General features: G+C 37.2%; 1 protein-coding gene across 1 annotated transcript in view; it reads left to right on the forward strand.

Moving 5' to 3' along the window:
- The window catches only part of ADGRG4 (adhesion G protein-coupled receptor G4), an 89,665-nt gene that overhangs the window by 6,578 nt on the left and 61,040 nt on the right, over nt 1–22,047 (forward strand). The window contains 5 exon segments of the mRNA XM_058659176.1: nt 11,552–11,573; nt 12,092–13,788; nt 13,791–15,016; nt 15,018–17,794; nt 19,037–19,131. Coding sequence (XP_058515159.1) covers nt 11,552–11,573; nt 12,092–13,788; nt 13,791–15,016; nt 15,018–17,794; nt 19,037–19,131 — 5,817 coding nt within the window.

Genomic DNA, 22,047 nt, shown 5'->3' on the forward strand with positions numbered 1-22,047 from the left:
TGGCCTTTGTGGCAGTTGCATGTTTGCTTTTATAAGACTACCAGACTGTTATCGCAAGTGACTGCATGGTTTTATATTCCCACTAGCAATAAGTGACCCAGTTTCTCTGCATGGTTGCCAGTATTTTCTGTTGTCACTACTTTTTAAAAAAAATTTGTCATTCTTGTGACTGTGTTGTGGTATTTCATCATGGTTTTAATTTGCATTTTGCTGGGAACTGGTGATGTTGAACATTTTTTCCTGCCTATTTGCAATCTGTGTATCTTCATCAGTGAAATTACTGTTCAAGTTTTTATTTCTTGAGATAATTAAATTGCTTTATTTTTGAGTTTTGAAAATCATTTATATATTGTAGTCCCTTGTTGTGTATGACTTGTGTAAATATTTTTCCCAATGTGGACTTTTGGTACCACCTGACAAATAGTTTCTTCTTTTGCTTGTTTTTGCTCCCCCATAGATTGAGAACATAAACTAGTTGTCTTGTATCTGGCTTATTTTACTTGACATGATTCCCTCTCAGCCCAGGGCAGTGGTTCAACTGACTAATCCTCCACCTTTAAGTGCCAGCATCCCAAATAGGTGCCAGTTCATGTCCTGGTTACTCCACTTCCCAACCAGCTTCCTGCATGTGGCCTGGGAAAGCAATAGAGAATGGCTCAAAGCCTTGGGACTCTGCACATGCAGGTTGACCCAAACGAAGTTCCTGGCTCCTGGTTTAGCTTCATCTGTTGCAGTCATTTGGGGAGTGAACTATTGGAAGTAAGGCCTTTCTGTGTCTTCTTCTCACTGTAAATCTACCTTCCCAGTAACAATAAATAAATCTTTTAAAAAATGCAATGTCATCCAGTTTCATGGATTTTGATGGAAATGGGAGAATTTCATCTTTTTAACAGTTGAATAATATTCTATTGTGTGTACACACATGTATCTCCTTTACTTTCATTCATCTGATGAGGACCATCGTGGTTGATTTCATATTTTGGCTATTGTGAACAGTGCAGTTATAGACACGGTGGTGCATGTAACTGTCTGATAAAACATGTTCATGTCTTTTAGGTACATATCCAGTAGTGGAATTACTAAATCATGTGACAAGACTATAAGTACATAGAAAATCTCTACACTGTTTCCACAGTGGCATAATTTACATCCTAACCAATACTGTGTAAGTGTTCCTCTTCCTCCATATCCTCACTGGATGGATTTAGCCGTTCTGACAGTGGAGAGATAACTCATTGTGGTTCTGATGTGCATTTCACTGATGAGTAGTGCTGTGGAGTATTTTTTCATTTACTTGTTGGTCATTTGTAACTATTTTTTTTTAGTAATGTCTATTGGAGTCCTTCACCATTTCTCAACTTGATTGGTTCTTTTATTTTGTTGTTGAGTTTTTTTGTTTTTTTTTTTTTTGTCGCTGACATAGTTGGGCACTTTGTAGAAATTCAATTGGCTATTGGTTTTGATGCCAAGTACCATGGTTTTCTAATGACTATAGTTTTCCGTATACTTTGAAGTCAGGTACTGTGAGGCCTTCATCTTGATTACTACTACTACTATGACTAGTATTAGTTTCTATTACTTTTGGTTAGGATTCCTTTACCTATTTTAATTTTTTTTACGAGTTTGTATTTTTTGCATGGACTTCTACATATTTACTATGTCATGTGCAAGAAGCTTTCATTTAGCTCAAGATCACAAATATTTAAAACTTTTTTTCCTTAAATGTTTCGTATTTTAAAGTCTTATATTTTGAGGTAATTTTTGTAGAGAAGACTGCTTCAATACTATTTGTTTAAAAGGTCATCCTTCCTTTATTGAACTGATTTTTGCCTTGGTCGTTTCAGTTGAGCATATTTGTGTGGATCTGTTTCTCTGTTTTCTGTTTCATGCACATGCATATTTATTTCTCTGCTAGTATCAAACTTCCTGATAGTTGTAGCTATGTGGATAAACCTTAATTTTGGGCAGAGCATTTCCTCTCATATTATTCTTAGTAAAAATAGACCTAGGTATTCTATGCCTTTTACATTTTGTGAAAATTTTAGAATCATCCTGTCTTTGCATAAAACTTGTTTGAAATTTTTATAAATATTGCATTATATTTGCATATCAATTTTGGGAGAGTTAATGACATATTCATTATGCTGAATTTTCTAACCCATGAACATAGTGGGTCTCTGCCTCTTTTTTAGTGTATTATTTATTTCATTCATTAGTATTTCATGATTTTCAGCATGCACATGTTTTGTTAGGTGTATTGCTAAACATTCTATTTTCACTGGAGAAATTATGAATCACATTGTGCTTTTTATTTTATTTTCTGCATGTTCCTTTAAATTTTTTCTAACTATCTTGTAGAATTTTACTTTATTATTCAATGATACAGTTTGATAGGCCCTGGCATTTCTATTCCCCTCCCAAATCCCTTCCTTCTCTCACTGATTTCCCCTGTATTATTATAATAGTATAGTCTTTCATAAACAGTCCTAGGTCCATCATTCTGCTATTTAGGTGCATTTTGACATTGTAGGCATGGACAATGATAGAGAGTCCAGCATACTACTGTCAAGATACAGTCAACAGCTTCTTTGGGAGCCCATTTTTGATTTGCAAGTAGAGATGCACACCGCATTGTATCTTCACATCTGGATATGATAGTCTCTGTGATGCAGTTACTATACATCCCCTTAAATGAAAATACATAAAGCAAAATCAACAACCGGGAGAAAATTTAAGATGCCATGAAGTTAAGTAACATGCTACTGAAAGACCAAAGTGTTGCTGAAGAAGAAAAAAAAGAAAATTGATACCTTCCTGAAGTAAAAGACACTATTGTGAAGTGAGGAAATTAATAAGAAAAACAAACACGTATTTTGAATGAATTATAAACAATAATAACAACCCCCTGAGATGTAGTAAAAACAGTATTGAAAGGGCTATTGGTCTTTTTTTTTTCATTTTATGACACAATTCCATAGGCTCTGGGATTCCCCCAACCCCTTTCCAAGCCCCCCCCGCATACTGATTTCCTCCATATTATTACAGCAGTACAACTCATAGCCAGTCATGATTCCATCATTGCGGGCATGGACCATGCAAAGAGTCCAGCATCTTATTGTCCAGATAAATGCAACAGTTTCATTGGGAGAACATCTTTGGTCTGAAAGTAGAGCTGGCAGAGTATCATTCCCTCGAATGAAAAGCCATTACACAACTTCAACACCAGTAAGAAGCATGGAAATTTACAACATCATGAAGTTAATTGACATGGTACTGATTCTTACATTTTACTTGAAGGTTGCCCTGTATCTGAGAGAACATAGATATTTGTCCTTTGGGATTGACTTATTTCACTGAGTAGAATGGTCTCTAGTTGGGACTATTTGGGTGCAAATGGTAGAATTTCATTCTTTTTAATGACTGAGTAGTATTCCATGAAGTCAATGTACCAGAGTTTTATTAGCAGCTCCTTTATGGGCAGGCATCTGGATGGTTTCCATGTCCTTGTTATTGTAAATTGTGCTGCTGTAAATATAGGATTACAGATGCCCTTTCCATATGCAGACTTCATCTATTTCAGATATATTCCCAGAAGTGGGATAGCTGGGTCATGTTGCAGGTTTATTTGGCGTTCTCTAAGCACTCTTCATACTGGCTTCCTTAGTGGTTGTACTCGCCTACACTCCCACATCCATGTTAGCAGATGTTAGTAGAGTTCTGATTGTAGGCCAGTCTCACTGGGAGTTAGGTGGAACCTCAATTTTACTGAAGGAAAATGTTACATATTTGGGGTTACATATTATGCTTCAATACGTCTATAGTTTTTGTAATGTCCAAGTAAGGTAAACATGTCTGCCTCTTTATCACTTACATGATGAGAATATTAAGGATTTTTTTTTTACTATTTTGAAAAAAATACAGTATGTACTATGTTATCATTACCTGTTGTAGTGATAACTCATCCTTGTAAAGCATCATTTCGACTGTAAGTTAGTATCCGTTAAACAACCTACTACAATCTCTCTCTCCACCCTAATTTCCCGATTGTCTGGTAATCACCACTATAGTAAAAATGAGTAAAATTATATAGCACTTATTCTTATGTTCTTGACCTATTTCACTTATAATTACAACCCATAGTACCATACACATTATTGAAAATGACACTGTTGCATCCTTTATGGCTTAATTGTATTTCATAGGCATATACATTACATTTTGTTTATGCTTTGATACACTGATGGACACTGTGGTCGATTTTCTACTTTGGCTATGTAAATACTGCTGTAATAAACATTGGAATTAACAGATTTCTTTCATATGTTGATTTTGCTTCCTTTGAATATAAATTCTAAATTGAGATAGCTGGGTCATATGCTATTTTTACTTCTACTCTTTTTTGGAGGAACCTCTATAGTGGCTTTGCTAATTTGAATTATCACCAATAGTATGTAAAGTTTCCTTTTTATCTACAATCTTACCAGAATTATGTTTCATCTTTTTGCTAACAGTCATTCTAACTGGAGTAAGATGATTTGCATTTCCCTGCTGGCTAATTATATTGAGAATTTTTTCATTTGTTTATTGAGCATTTGTATTTCTTCTGAGAAATGTTTCTTTAGATTCTTTGTCTGTTTTTTTTTTATTTTTAATTATATGACAGTTTCATAGGCTTTGGGAATCCCCCTCCCCCTCCCCCTCCCCTCCCCCCTGGTGGATTCCTCCACCTTGATGCAGCATTACAGTTCAAATTCAATCAAGATTCTTTCCTTGCAAACATAGCTGGACTCCATGATTCTTTGTCTGTTTTAAAGTGTGTTGTTTGCATTTTAGTTTCTGAGATTTTTTTTTAGTTCCTTAGATATCCTGGGCATTACTCCTCCGTTTGACACATAACTCACAAATAGATTCTCCTCTTCTGTCAGTCATCTATTCATTCCACTGGGGATTTTCTATGCAAAACCATTAATATGGCCCTAATTCTCTGCTTTTGAGTTAGTTGCCTGTGCTTTGGCGGTCTTATCTCTCCCCCAAATATTGCCTATGTCAATCATTTGCAGTATTTCCTTATGTTTTCCTCTAGTACTTTGGTTTCTTATATTTTGCTTTTTCACTTCTGGAATCTTTATTCTGTTCCATTGGTCTAGGTGTCTTTTTGTGTGTGTCAGTGACATGCATTTTTTTGTAGGTATAATTCTGTAATATGTCCTGAAAGGAGATGTTGTGATGATTGTAACTATGTTCTTTTGGTTTGATACTTCTTTGACTATTTGGCATCTTTTGTTCCCAAATGGATTATTTGTCTCTAGTTTCCATGATGAATGGCATTGATATTTTGATAGAAATTTTGTTGAATCTGTGAATTGGTTTGGTAAATATGAACACTTTAATAATATTACTTCCTTCAATCCATGACATGAAAATGCCTCCCATTGTGCTTTATGTCTTCTTTGATTTCTTCTATTAATAGTTTAATGTAGGTGAGAAGATTCCTGGGGAATTGAAAACGAGTAGTCTTTTCTACAAATTTCTATTCAGCTTGTGTCTTCTGCGGGGGTTGAGAGACTCAGATCTGTTGAGGAAGGAGAGAGATCCCTTTGGCTGCTTCTTTTGAGCAATCTCCATCAATCCTCCTTACTGATGCTGTCAGGATTGATGTCAGCAGGATCCCCATTTGATCTGGAAGAAGAATTAGTCCATTTGGATTGTATTCTATTACTCAGTTGAACATTGGGAGACTTAGAACCCGAGCTTTTCTTTTATGCTGAGCCAGGAGAAGCAAAATTCCCGTAACTATGCCACTGCTCTGCTAGGGAAGGGTCTCAAATCAGTTTGCTTTCTTCTACCCAGCATCTTTTATGGTTCTTTGCTTGACTGTTATGTAATTCTCACGATTTTTAGTTGTACATATTGGAGAGATAAAAAAGAAAGATGAATCTAAACTCTCTGGCTCAGGCTAGAAGTCTGTATTGAGGTGTAATATCACTTCTTGAGCAATGGAAACTTCTGAATGTTCATGTGTGCGTGGACAAATAGTATTCAGAAAAATGATGGGCATTATATGGCTGGCACTGGAGCGAGCATAGAACATTTTGTTTTCTAAGCAAACATGCATAAAGTCAATGGAGATAAAAACATCACTTAGGAACCCTCCCCACACAAAATTTCCCACCTCATATGGAGAAAATAGAAAAATTGATGTGTCAGAAGCTTAGTGAATCTCATTCATTAGAAATGATGGGTGCACAGAAAGTCTGAATTATTGAAACCAGGGAAAAAAGATTTCAGGTAGATGAAGACAAAAATGACACTCATAAATAAATTGTCCAAATTTTGTGTGAGGATATATTTAAAATTAAATAATGAGCATATACTGAGCAAAATTTTTGAAATCCATGCATAATTTCTTTGGAAGATATGATACATGCCTCCATGAAGTTTCTGAAGACCATCTCATGCTCATTATCTGGTTAAATGACACGCTAAGTGTTTTGGACATGCTTGTTAACCCATTGTAAATTGTTCTAGACTTAGGGTTTCAAGGTATCTTTAATTCTACTGATCTTGATTTTGAAAACTTACTGATGTTTGGTTGGATTGTCTTTGTGATATGAGCAGATTTTATAGGCTGTGATTTGCTAATTGAGCCGTTAAGGTCAATGTAGAAGTTTCTATTTAGCATTATGTTTCCTGCTAGGTTTATGTCTCAGTGTTTTGGAAGATTGCTGTTTTGTATACTGTTCAGCACTTGTAAAATTGGCTTACAGCATTTGAATTTGTTTCTGCTTAGTTCTTTTGAGGATATTCTCTTCATTTTTTCCTAACGGGCTTTGAAGGCTTTCATGTAAACTGAGGTCATGTACATATGGGTGATGAATCCTGAGGTATTACCACATACTCTATTCCTTCTCTAGATGTTTCATTAATGAAAAAAATGTCATCTCAACACTGACCTTCTCTTAATTTCATCCGTTAATAACAAGACTGAATATACCTGGTTTAATAAATGAAGACGTGAGTTTCATTCAGAAATATGATTGAGGAAAAATTAGATACAGCAGCTCTTTTAGAAAGAAAGCTTGCATTTGAACTCTTCAGTGGGAAGTTTGTTGAAATGCACAAATCCAGGTTTTAGGCTAAAATGGAACTATTTGAGATGCACTATTTTCGGTGAAATAGCTGGTACTTTAAAAGTACCTGTTTGGAAATTTTGTTCAGTTGTGTTGTTTTTATTTTACAAAATCGTATGGCTTTTTGAAAGGGCTATTGAAAGTGTTAATAAGTGCTGTATCTATAGTTAGACAATTTCTGATAAAAATATTATGTTTAATTCCCATTTCATGCCTTCTAAAAGCGTTTCCCATCACTTGTTATGTATTATTTCTATTTGTGGTCTTTGCACGCTGTATCAAAGAAGATAACCTAGTCTTTAATATTTAGTGATTCATTGTTTCCTAAAAAGTGAATATAGCTGAATCATTAAAGGAGTGGGACCTTCTCTCAACAACTGGTTGCCCTATTCTTCAAATGTGTTGGAAGCGACATGTTAACAGAGGTTTGGTAAGCCAATTGGCTGGAGTAAATCCATCTTCAAAAATGGAAACTGAAATTATGACAATGCTTTTACTTATTTTTATGCAAAATTTGTAAGGAATGAGGTTGAAATAAATATTATGCTGCCAAAATACATATCCTTCTTTTAAGGTCTAACAGAATGTGAATTTCTGATCAGTTGAATACTGTGTTAAAAAGTTGTTAATGTAGCTGTTTTTTCCTTTTAAAATATGTGCACATTATCAAGTTATGTACAGAGTCAGTTGCAGGTTTCTGATTGTTGCTCATTCTATTTGTTCATAACCAGAAACTCCTAAAGAACGTCCTTCACACATCTTAGGATTTCTAGATTGGCAAGTTTAAAGTAATCTTAATGCTCAAGACAGTGAAACATTAATAGATTGCCTACTACTACAGTTATTCCTATATCATAGGCAATATACTTGTCAGGTGTATAAATCAAAATTCTGATTTCCCTTAAGTAAATATGTGTGATTTCACTTCGAGTATTCGAATCAGAGATAGATTGTGATTCAGCCTTGAATTTTACTATGCACCATTCTTGTTTTACCACTCTGCCACCACTACAAATTCCACTTATTTAAGTTGAATTTGACATTTTATACTAAGTAATGCTCCCTTTCCAATTTTCTTATTTCCGGTGAATATCACTACTATTCTGTGAGTTGCCAAAAGCAAAATTTGAGTTCTCTTAAATTTCTCAGTTGTTTTATTTTCTACTTTTAAGGTTCATTTTTATTATAATTGGAAAGGCAAATTTACAGCGGAGGAGAGATGAGAAAAAAATCATTCATCCACTGGTTCCTTCCCCAAATTGCTGCCACCATTGGAATTGAGCTGATCCAAAACCAGGCGTCCGGAGCCTCTTCTGGGTCTCCCACGCGGGTGCAAGACCTCAAGTTCCTGGACTGTCCTCGACTGCTTTCCCAGGCTGCAAACAGGGAGCTTGATGGGAAGTGGAGTAACCAGGACATGAACTGGCACCCATACGGGATCCCAGCACTTGCAAGGAGATTAGCCAGTGGAGCCATTATGCCACGTCCCTCTGTTGTATTAAATCTCTTTATTTCCACACACTGTTAATTTGTACTTTCCAACAACAAAAATTTGTAGGTTTAGGGATCTTAACATTGTGTTCACTTTGTAAGACATCATTATGTTTTACTTATTAAGTTAGCTTACAGGTATATACTCAACATCTACTGTGTGGCAGGCACTACATTAGACACTGAAGAGAGCAAGTAGATGTTGAGTACTTTATGAGAAATGAAGTCTGTTTGGTTCATGATTTTGGCATCCAGAAGCGCAGTATCAGTATCTGTTTGGCATCTGGTGAAGGCCTCATGTCCCTCTACACATGGGAAGCATAGGGAATGGCAAGTAGGTACCTGTAGAAGTGATCACAAGGTAAGAGAGTGAGCTGAGGAAGCTTAACTCTCCTTATAGTAACTTGAGCTCATGTTAATTCACTCTAATGGAGCTACATTAATCTCTGTGATAATGGAAACCTCATGGCAAGGGAAAAAAAGGCCTTTTCAATACTGCATTACTGTAAATACAGAAAATCAAATTCATCATGAGTTTTGGTGGGGGTGGCAGCAAACCTCCTAAAGAGTCTCTTTGTTTTCAGTTTCCTGCCACTCCAAAACATTCTGTACATTGCAATGAAAATCATTTTCATTAACAAATGCTTTTCTTTTTTCTAAGATTTATTTATTTATTTTTTTAAAGATTTATTTATTTTATTACAGTCAGATATACAGAGAGGAGGAGAGACAGAGAGGAAGATCCTCCGTCCAATGATTCACTCCCCAAGTGAGCCGCAACGGCCAGTGCTGCGTGCCGATCTGAAGCTGGGAACCTGGAACCTCTTCCGGGTCTCCCATGCGGGTGCAGGGTCCCAAAGCATTGGGCCGTCCTCCACTGCTTTCCCAGGCCACAAGCAGGGAGCTGGATGGGAAGTGGAGCAGCCGGGATTAGAACCGGCGCCCATATGGGATCCTGGGGCTTTCAAGGCGAGGACTTTAGCCGCTAGGCCACGTCGCCGGGCCCATTTATTTATTTTTATTACAAAGTCAGATACACAGAGAGGAGGAGAGAGAGAGAGGAAGATCTTCAGTCAGATGATTCACTCCCCAAGTGAGCGCAACGGCCAGTGCTGCGCCGATCCAAAGCCAGGAACCTGGAACCTCTTCTGGGTCTCCCACGCGGGTGCAGGGTCCCAATGCATTGGGCCGTCCTCCACTGCTTTCCCAGGCCACAAGCAGGGAGCTGGATGGGAAGTGGAGCTGCCGGGATTAAAACCGGCACCCATATGGGATCCCGGGGCGTTCAAGGTGAGGACTTCAGCCGCTAGGCCACGCCGCCGGGCCCAACAACTGCTTTTCATCAACTCATTCACCTCATTCAAATATTTGCTTCCTTATAACTGATACAGTGGTTCAGAGCATAGATGATAGTCCTTGATTTGAATTTCAAGTGTGAATTTGAAAAATTCATGCAAAGTTTGTGACACTCAAACTCTATAGGTGGACTGGAGATACAGCATTCAGCACCATAGTATGTGGCTTGTAGTGATTGCTGAATGCATGGAAGCTCTTATGGTACTTTCTCTCGTCTGTCTCCCCAGCATCACCTACAGGTCCCATATTAACCTGGCATCCTTTCTACCACTTCAAAAATATCCCTGACCACTCTGAGCTAAGCTGATCTTATACTGCCCCATATTCTTTGTCACATGCCTTTGATTTTTTTCCTACTCAAGTCCTATCATTTCTCAAAGGCTTGCATCTTCTACTAGAAAGCATCCTTATCAACTTGAAGCCAGGTTTGATCTATCCCACGATGATCGTCCATTCACTTTCATTTAGAATGTCATATACTTCACTTCTCACTTTATTATAAGTCTATGTTTATTTTTAAAATGTTACTTGAATTTCTAAAAAATATTTCCAAGAACTGAAACATTTCCAATAATAATATTAATTATTTGAGGGAAGAAATAATGTCATAAACTGTGCATTTTTCACAGGACTTAAAATGGTTTTCACAATATTTGTTAAATAGTATGGGTTTGAGTCATAAATTAGGTTCCAGTGGTCTTCAAGTTATATGGTCGTATGGGATGCACTGACAATACACCACAGTGTACAGTGTGGGAAGAAAATAATGTATCTTCTATTGATATTTATTTTTTATCACATCATTTTGATATTTTATTTTAGTGTATGATCATAATGTGCATATTATAAATTCATATTGTATACACACATATACAATATACACATGATATTTGTATATACGTTTATATATGTTTACACACATATGTGCTATATACACGCATGCATATACAATTATATGTGTATATATATAATACATGTTCAAGAAGTTTTAATTATGGAATGCAAATAAATTGTTTTAATCTATAGTTTTTTTAAATTTATTCATTAATTACATTGTATTATGTGACACAGTTTTATAGGTACTGTGATTCTCCCCACCCCTCCCCTAATCCTCCCCCCATGGTGGATTCCTCCACCTTGTTGCATAACCACAGTTCAAGTTCAGTTGAGATTCCTTCATTGCAAGCATATACCAAACACAGAGTCCAGCATCTTATTGTCCAGTCAAGTTCAACAGCTTCTTAGGGAAACCTTCTCTGGTCCCAGGGGGCAGCCCACGGAGCAGCCCACGGAGCCTAGGCAGGTCCGGGAACAGCTCACCACGTGCACGTGGTAGCCGCCGTGTGTATCCAGGCATGAGATGCTCCCGGTCCTGGGCCCCCGGCAGCCTGGCGGCTGCCAGAACTCCTCTATAGTTTTTAAGTGAATTATAGGGATTTGACCAAAACAAAGTTAACTGTATTTTGAGCACTTACTGTGTTTTGGTGCTATTCTAAATATTTAATGCACAGTAACTCACTTGAGTTTCATAACAGTTTTGTAAAGCAGCTGTTATAATCCTCATGTTGTTGAAGAGCAAGTCGAAGAACAGAGAGGGTAAGTAACTAGTGCAAGTTTACATCCCGAGTCAGTGATGGAGCCAGTGTTCAGAACTACACCCATTTGAATCCAAAGCTGATTCTCTCTCTTCTGGAAGATTTTTAGTCACACAGTTCAGTTTATTTAATTGACATAGAATTATCTAATTACCTATTTCTTAAGTGATTCTTGGCGGTTGTGTATTCCAAGGAATTGTTTCTTTTCCAAAGTCAATCCTGCTAATTAGTGCATTTCTTCAGTACATGCCTATGTTCTGGAGTGCCTATACATTTTCTGGAAATGCTGTAGAATGGATGTCCTCTTACTAACAGCTTAACCAGCTTGAGATGAGAACCATGCAGAGGTTTCAGAGAGCAGAAAACCACCCTAAAAAAACCCAAAATGATCAAGTGACTTGATTATATTTGTGATAACCCTCTTAAAAATGAAAAGAAATTGCAAAGCTCGTTCTTTAAGATTCGTCCTTGATTTTTAAGGCTGAATCTAAAGTAATACTTGTTTTCTGATTTTTTCAGTTGTTTCTGAAAATATGACAATTCAAGAAACAAGTACAAGTCTTTTTCAACAAATATATTTGACAACTCTGTCCCAAATTACTGGACTAGACTCTCACTGCTCTTCAGTGAAGTCTAAAGGCTTATTTTTTGTTGCAAATGATTATATGACATCATCCTATTCCTTTATATCTTCACCTCTGGAAAGAACAACTGCACAAAAACTTAAGACATTAATGACTAAGGCAACTACATTTGCATCAAAAGTGTCATCTACTTCAGCAACCATTCCTCTACCTACCAAAAGCATGTCTATAGGCGCTACTAATAATAATTCCAGGAAAGCAACTACAGTTCCTTCCTCAGAAAACACAAGTACAACAAAAATGGTTGAAACCATGATCACTGAGACATTTCATCCAAATATGGCTACTAATTTTCCATCTACATCCAGATTTATCAAGAATTCAATTACTCAAACATCAGTATTCAAATCTCAACCAAGCATTACGAAACAAATATCTTTATCCTCATCTACTGATTCACTATTCATGCCTACAACCTCTTCACCCAGATATAGATCCACCGATAGTGGGGCACGATCTATCTCCACAGCATCCACAGCCGATGGGGCTAACCCCGTGTCCAGAGTACAACAGACTTTTTCTACAATGGCTCGGCTGGGGGCTGCATCTGCAATCCCTCCTGAGTCTGCGCTCATCTCCACATTTACTCCTGTGGTTTCTGCATTTCCTAGAAACCAAAAAGTGCCTACATTGGTAACAGCTGATACAAAAATAGCATTTACAGTTCATTTGGTGACATTCTCAATGAGGCCTAGTCAGACCATATCCTCTCTAAGAACAGCTAAGGCAAAATCAACATCTACAAATGTACAGGGTATCTCTTCATCTGGAGCCAACAATCTCATGTTTACCTCAGTGCCAGAAAACATCTCTGGGGCCCTTTCTTCTGTGATATTCCCCACATTCACTGGAACTCAGAGTCCACAGCCAGATATTAACTGTGAACCAACACACAGAACTTTAAGTCCTGGAATTGCATTTGCACCTACAGCTGGTGAACACATGATTACTCTGACTTCCATAACAGCTTCCATACCCAAGGCATCTGAGTCAGATCTCACATCTAGAACTGCCAATATGACAACTTGGACTTCCAGACCAGATCAGACATCTATGAAAATAACCACCTTGCTTACATTTATGGCTAATGAAAATTTCACATCAATATTTCATGGGGGTACTACTAATTCAGAATATTTATCTTCAGCTACTAATATTATAAACCTATCAGAAACATACACAGCGAGTGAGGCTATCACTACTACTGACACTACTGCAGGAAAATATACAATAGCTCTATCCAAATTGACATCTCCACGATCTTCTAATTTCTCTGCAGCTCCCCAAATCCAATCTGTAACTAATATGCCTAAGTTTAAACTTACGACCTTACTACTAAAAACCAACGTTATGCCTACAGTAGTTGCAAGTGAACTTTCTTCACTAACAAAGAGGACTATTATTCCAGCAGTAGGTGTAGCATCAACCCTTACTGTTAAACAAAGTTTTCCTACTAAAGAAAGCACTTCTGAGATTACACAAACAGAAACAAATGATGCAAGTGTGTTTGCAGATATAACAGTGCTTATGCCCAAATCTACAACAACAAAAAGACTCAATGTTACCATGACAAAAAAAAAAAAAAAACAACTTCCCCTTATCTTAAGGGAAAATCAGCTAAGCAGACAGTAACTGAGGTTTCTGCACTTTCAACAGTGCTGGAAACAACAGGTGAATCAGCACAAATGTTAACTTCAATCACTGATTCCCCTTTTCCTGACACAGACATGTCGACTATCCCATCAGACGATGAAAGTTCACCTACTAAAGTGGAAGGAAATTGGCTGTCAACAAAATGGGTGAGTAGTACATGTGAGAGTTCATCCAAGGTACCTACAGAAATCTTTCATTCCATCTACACCTATTCAGCACATTGGACTTCTGAAAATCCCAGGGGGAATTCTGGGAGCACACACACATTGCTAGAAGCCCTGAGTGCTTCTGCTACAAGAATATTTGGGGACAATTTCACCACCACCTCCACAGACATGCCAGCTACATCCTTGCCTGCTGGTATCTTACAGACTTCAATTACTCATTCCTCAGCACTTCTTACTCCTGTCCCCTCCATGTCCTTACTGCCAATTAATCTCTCTGCTGTTACCTCGGTGGTGATATCTGAGCACTCTACACTGATCAGGGATTTTTCCACATCTGTGCTCTCAGACATCTTGATTCTCTCATCAGCTACAGTGATCACGGCACGGGTAGCACCATTGGTTCAGACTGTTTCCATACCCAATGAGACTTCGGCTACCCATTATGACTCAGTTCATATCACTTCAAAGGCCACAGTGACCTCAGCCAGGATGACAATCACCGCACTGCTTGTTCTCACAAAAACTTCAATCCACTCACTGAGAACCCACACTCCTGTTACAAGTAAGGCTATCAGCCTTCTCCCATCACCTGCCACAGTAACTCCATTCACACAATTTAGTGTCTGCTCAAAACTTCATCCTGACAGCATTCCTACTATATCCTCTACTCCTATGACATCAACTAAGTGTGAACTGGTAGTGATTCAATTCTTATATTTGGCAGAGGAAATTTCCACCCATGCTCTAAGCTTCCTATATACTTCTAGCGCCAGTGGAGATCTGGTTACTTTGACTATTGGCACAAAAGAGAATTTTGCTACTGATAAGACCAGGCCTCTGAACACTTCTTCCCACAAGCTTACTACTTCTGTAAACATCCACATTTCTCAATCTTCCACACAAGTCTCCATCCTACTGGGGACGTCCTTCTCTTCCTTATCTTCTAACCAAAACCACATGATCACCTCCCTAGGAAAAACTCCCATCAAGAAATTCTTTCATTTTTGACTTCCAGGTTGTTTCAAACTTGGACATGATGAATGCAAGATTTTCTCGGACTCCCCAAACTTCCAGCCATAAAACAAATTCATCTGCAGAAATTCCACTTGAAACTCCACCTGTTGGGAACCCAGCTTCATCTCGCACTTCTGGGAGGCTAGTTTTCCCTTCACAAGATCTTTCAATCAGTGCTTTACTGTATCCTGACAAAGAAAGCACAAGTGCCTTTTCAGTACATACACCCAGGACTATCGAAGTTGTAGTAAGCTCCACCCTTGAGGCTCTGCCTATCTTACAGTGCCAGGATACTTCATTTGTAGACACCACAACTTCCAGGACAATTAGAATATCAAAATCTATGAACATCAACACAACTCTTTCAGACTTCCTTTCACTTAGGACTCAGCCTGGAGTGATCTTAGTTGCTTCTTCCATTTCTGAAAGCACACGTACTTTTCCCAAGCCCTTTTCTCAATCCACAATTGGACTTTCTAATAGCAACTTCATAGGCATCACTACTGATGGAGTCACTGCAGCCCTTTATATTCCAAATGCATCTACAGCAGCTGTTGGTGAGGCATCTAAGAAAACATACATTCCTACGTATCAAATGTCCTCATTGCCAGTTAATGTCACTGCCCTGATCTCTAAACAAGTTACTGACACTACTGTTATACCAATGACTAAGTCTTCTAAAATAACACATCTGGGTTGTTTGAAAAGTCCCACTACAGACACTTCTGCTGGACCCATGTCTGAAAAGACCTTGAAGTCAGTTAATGGCTCTACAGCAATTTCTCCTAATAATTCTTCAACAGGCAAGTTGTTCTCTACTTTATTGCCTTCAGTTATCCCTAGTACTACAATGACAACAAAAATATCTGCATTGGATTTCACATCTGTAGCATATGTTAGGTCTACTTCAAAAGGCACAATGGCTTCCTCTGCTTGCACTGCTTCAGAAATGACAGAGGTACCTTTCAGGATAATACCTACATCACCTTCTTCAACAGAGTCAATTTTTAACTCTGTAAAAACCATTCCAGTGTCTACTGTGGATGGGATAGTGAATGCACTTTTCAACATCACTGCATCTTCTGTACTGAGTTCTAAGAATACTGATATTTCCTCAATTCCAAAGACCAGCTTTTCAACATTCAAATCTACAATCCAATACTCATCAACAACAAATGAGACTGCAACTGAAGATACATTACCAGAGATTGTTAACAGTCCCCTATCCACTATGAGCAATGGTAGAATGACAGATAACGCAAGTACTTACTCCACGATGGCTGTTCCTGAAAATATATTTTCACCTACTGCTTCAGATAATTTCCACACTTCCTTGAATACTCAGGTTTCCCCATCTTCCCCATATTTGATTAGCTTTAACAGAACTCCAGGATCCATAAAATGTATGAAAGCTGTCATCTCTACTACAGAAAAGTTGACTTTGATAGAAAACACTTTCAAAGCCCAACTACCAAAAATTGCTACATCTATGAATACACCTATTGCATCCCATTCATTCTGTTGGGCATCATCATTTTATTCACCTCATACCACTGAGACAGAGAACTCTACTACAAAGACTTCTTTTCTTCCAACATTCCAAATGGTTGAACTCCCGTTTCTGGTGACAAGAATTACATCTTGTAAAACCCAGTCTCTGTCTATGACTTTATGGAATATACCCACAAATAAAGATTCTCAGCTTTCAGTTTCTACTACAACTCATGCACCCACATCCAGCAAAGTAGAAACAGAGATGCTATACCTTGCTACGTGGTCTTTGTCAACATTCACAGACTCTGAAATGGGCCCAATATCTATAGATGTTAAGGAAACACCATCAATTATTACACCACGAATTTTTCCTCCTTTTGGGTTTTCTGATGACCTCTCTTTAGCAACATCTTCAAGAACTAACCCTACCACATTGGCTGATTTTAAGAACACATTTGAGAAAATAACCACATCTGGAACTCCTGGGACTGCACCCTTCTCAAATTCTTTTGGTACCATTGCAGGATCTATAAACTCAAAGGTTACCACTTCCTCTGCGCTGGCTTCGATTTTGTTTAGTTTCTCTTCAGCTTCCTCTCTGACAACTGTATTTAATGCTCTTCATGTTATGACTTCCAAGATAATAGAGGGGTTAAAATCCACATTTAGGACTTCTGAAATGATACCAACATACTCATTCAATAACTTTACAACACTACCCTTTGTTAGAGCTAGCAAAATGATTCCTACACCTACAATGGATGGTATCGCTACTGGCCTCCCAGTTTCTCTCCTTATGCTTATGAAAGTCACAAATGACAGTGTATTCATTCCCACATCCCCTGAAACATCCTCCAGAACCACTGAGACTGCCAATTCCAGGACTTTGTCTGAATTTCCGTTCATTAGTGGAAAGAGTATATCATCATCTGTCATTGACTACACCCTTTCTATTGGTTCCAAACATTTGCCTAGCCCCACAATCACACCTGCATGGAGCAGAATTCCAGCTGTATCAGCATCTCTGATTTTAATTCTTCCTAAGTTCACACTGGATTCTCCTATAAACATAGCCACTATCATATCCACTGCTATTGGACCCGCATTTCCACTCATATCCACTGGAGTGACACATAATTCCATACCAACGGTGTCTCCAATAGTCTCTCCTTCTTTTGGGACAACTTGGATGGACTCCATGCCTTCTTCTCCATCTACAGAAGCATTGATTTCACCTCTTGGCAACACAGGTACAGACACTGTTCCATTATGCAATGTGTCCCTAACAGAATGCATGCCATGTATCCTTGAAAGTGGCCAATTCTCTGAAAGCAGAAAAAATGCAAGTGTTCCTTACCTTCCCAAGTGGGAGAACCTTATCCAAACAGAATCCTCTGGCCATATTTTTATTTTTGGTTTTGTTGAAATACAATCAAAATATGTTTTTTCACTCAATAAGAGTTTTTTAAACTTATTCACTTATTTATTCGTATGGCAGGTGACAGAGGGACAGAGGGAAAGAGGTAGAGTCAAGTAAATGTCTTGAACATTCAAAGAAGGACCAGGCTGAAGCCAGGGGCTAGAAACTCCATCTAGATCTCTCACATGCATGGCAGGGCCGAAATACTTTACCCAGCTTCCACTTTCTTCCCATGTACATTAGTAGGAACCTGTGTTCACAACAGAAGAGCCAGTACTCAAAACAGTACTTGGGATGTGGGTGTTACAGCTGGAAGTTAACCTCCAATGCCACAATGCCTGTCCCTTAATATATTTCTTAGCCTCCTTTGCATTTGTTTTGTTCTTAGTGTTCTGATTACAGCGCTGCCACTAAGAACATGGGACTGGAATCTCATGCCTCAGCATATATTCTTAAGGGTGACAAGGTTGGTCACACATCAGAAAATAGCAGAAGTTACGCTGTCCAGCTATTTGAATTCTTCTTGTGCAGGTGTTAACCTTCTAAAATTCCCACCTCAAGCTGGCATGGAATGTTTATTTGGCCAGGAAGTATTTGGCTTCCACAGTGTTCAAATTCTCAATATTCCTTCAACTTTCAGCATTCCAAAATAGAAACTTAATAGGCTATACAAAAGAATGAAGAAAATAAGAAGATAAAAATATGAAACAAAAGACCTAGGATGAGAAAAAAGTTTTCCTTCAAACAAATGATCTTGTAACACTGTATTCAGCTGATTCATGAATGGATTAGGAATCTGATGGACAACGAAAATAGAAAAGTTGGGAGATTTGTAGAATGCCCATCAGGTGTAGAACTCAGGTGACTTCCCAAAAATGAGATAATAACATCTTATTTTATTTTTTCTTGGTTACAGAGCCAAAATATTTGGTTCTTGACGTGGAGTTAAAGTTCAGGAATAAGCTATCATTATCTAGTTTGCTTTAAAACAGAAAGAACCTTTGATTAAATTTACAAAACTTAAACTTCTTGGAAGAAATGAATTATATTAACCTTTCATGTTTAATTACAGTTTCCTTCTACAACGTTGGAATGAGATTCTCTCTCTTTGATGAAAAGCCAAGGATCTTTGTTACCACTTTTATTCATGAAATTGCAGAAGACTGGGTAAAATATTTTGAATATTTATGATACATATAAATATATGTGAATATGTATATGTATATGACAAATATTGAGTCAATTAAACCTAGGCTTTACTTTTTATCAGTAATCCGTTTCACAGCTAGTTAGATTTAATTTCACTGTAAACCTGTTCTGTAAGTAATACCATGGGAATATATGCAATTCCTCTCAAGGAAGCAATGTGGAACTATTTTACAAAATGTTATTATCCGAACTTGTTAATATCTGTACATTTCCCTACAGTGACACAAATTCTGAAATTTTGCCAAATTTTCATATTTTGAGAAAGTGAACAGCAATGATAATTAAGTTATTATGTTATCACATTAAGCATTTTTGCTTTCTGCTTTTAATTTTTATATGACAATGAATACTTTATTCATCCTTATGTTATTCTGATAGTAAAACTAACACACATTCTGTAGCAAATTAGATAATAGTATTTAAAACAGAAAGTAAATATCCTCTATAATACTGCTCCTGGCATTTTCTCCTCTTAATGGTATAAGGTACATTGTTTTGGATTTATCTGTACTTGTTATAACACCCATGCATATGTGTTCTTTCACAAAATAGTTGGACTTAATTCCGCTATTCTTCAACTTGCTTTATTCCCACACTTAAGTATGTATCTTTTAGAATATTCATGTTGGTAATTATTAATTTACCTCATATACTTTAATAGATGCTTAGGACTTTACTACCTTTTGTAATGTAGTTTTCTTTTCTAATCAAAATATCTATAGTTGAACATATAGTTGTTTTTGTTTTCTATATATTTATAAAGAATGCTAAAAATAATGCTCTTGTAGTACATTGAGTGGCACTTGAATATTTGTACATGATAAATTCCTATAGTGGAATTGCAAGATCAAATAACATGAACACTTTAATAGCTTTCATTGAATAGTCTCTCAGCTAGCTGACAATAGGTTTTAGATCCCAAGGTCAATGATCATATCTGCTTCCATTCTACCTTTATTATCACTTACTTTCAAGTGTACATGGCGTTTTCATGTACTGGAAAATGAGTTAGTGCTACAACAATACACTGCAGATTAAATGACTTGAAGACCAGATATTTGGGTGTTTTTTGTTATTTTATTGTTATTGTTATTCTTCTGAAAACGTTTTGTAGACACAGGAATTCCTTTGCCACCTCCTCTTCTTTCCAATTCTTTTCCCCACCATTTTCCCCATATTATTACAATAATATTGTCCTTCATTAACAGTCACAAGTCCAACACTCTGCCATTTAAGTGTATCATGGCATTGTAGGTATAGACAATGGTAGTAATGTATTTTCAAGGTGTATTTAACTCTGTCACTGGGGGTTCTCCTTTTACTTGGGAATAGAAATGCATACTGAAGTGTACCTTCACTTCACAGCATGCTTGTCTCCATTATACAGTTCTTCTAGAGAAATATGTGAATATACATGCTTACCTATATATCTATTGATCATATATTTCTCATGTAGGTTGCCTTGTATCAGAGAGAACATATGGTATTTGTCCTATTGGGAATAACTTATTTCAGTGAGCATAATGGGTTCCAGTTGAGACCCTTTTGTTGCAAATGGTATTATTTCATTTTTCTTAATGACTGAGTAATATTCCACAGAGTAGATGTACCAGTTTTCTTATGCATTTTTCTTTTAATGAACATCTGAGTTGTTTTCATGTCTTCACTATTGTGGATGGTTCTGCTATGAATACACACACGCAAATCACGTTCCATAAGCAGATTTCACTTCCTTCGGATATATTCCCAGAAGTGGGATAGCTTGGTTGCATGGTAGATCAATTTTCAGTACTCTGAAAATTCTCCATACTGCACAACCTACACTCCCACCAGCATGGGATAGGGTATTTTTTCCTCACATCCTCACCAGCAGGTGTTTATAGATTTCTGAACGTAGATTAATCTCACTGGAATTAGGTAGAACCTCAATGTGATTTTTATTTATATTTTCCTGACAGCTAGAGAGTCTAAGCATTTTCATGTCTATTAGTCATTTAAATCTGTTTTTTAAAATACCTGCTCAATTTCCTTCACCCATTTCCTCACAAGGTTGTTTGTTTTATTGCTGTTGAGTTTCTGAAGCTCTTTGTAAATCCTGGATATTAGTCCCCTATTGGTTGTATAGTGGGCAATGATTTTGCTTCTTCAGTTTGTTGGTCATTTCCTTTGCTGTACAGAAGCTTTTGGTTTGGTGAAGTCCCATTTGTTTATTTTGACTTCTACTGCCTATGCTTTTGGTGACTTTTCTAAGAAGTCTATACATCTTTCAGAATGCTTCCTATGTTTTATTCTAATAGTTTGATGATTTTGGTGCAGAAATGTTGGTCCTTGATTCATTTAGAGCTGATTGTTGCAGAATGTGAGAAGTGGGAGTCTTATTTCTTACTTCTGCAAGCTGGCATCCAATTGTCCCAAAAACATTAATTGAAGAGACCAAACTTTTTCCATGTTTTTTCCTAGTTCCTTTGTCAGATTAGTTGGGTATACATGTGTGGGCTATCTTCTGAAGTTTCTGTTCTGTTCAATTGATCTTCTCTGTTTTAGTACCAGTACCAGACTGTTTTGATGACCACTTCCCTTTACTATGTCTTGAGATCTGGAATTGTGATTCCCCCAGCTCTATTTTTATTTTTCAGGATATCCTTGCCTTATTCAAGGTCTCTTGTGTTTCCAAATGAAGTTTTGTAATATCTTTTCTATTTATGGAAAGAATGTTGTTGGGATTTTTAGTGGGGTTTTATTTTATCTGTACATGACTTTTCGTAATATGGACATTTTGATGATGTTTATTCTACCAATCCAGGAACATGGTAAATTTCTCCATCTGTTAATCCCAAAGTTAACAGAAAAAATAAATAATAAAAAGAAATGAGA

The sequence above is a fragment of the Ochotona princeps genome, chromosome X (assembly GCF_030435755.1).
Source record: "Ochotona princeps isolate mOchPri1 chromosome X, mOchPri1.hap1, whole genome shotgun sequence".
Lineage (NCBI taxonomy): Eukaryota > Metazoa > Chordata > Mammalia > Lagomorpha > Ochotonidae > Ochotona > Ochotona princeps.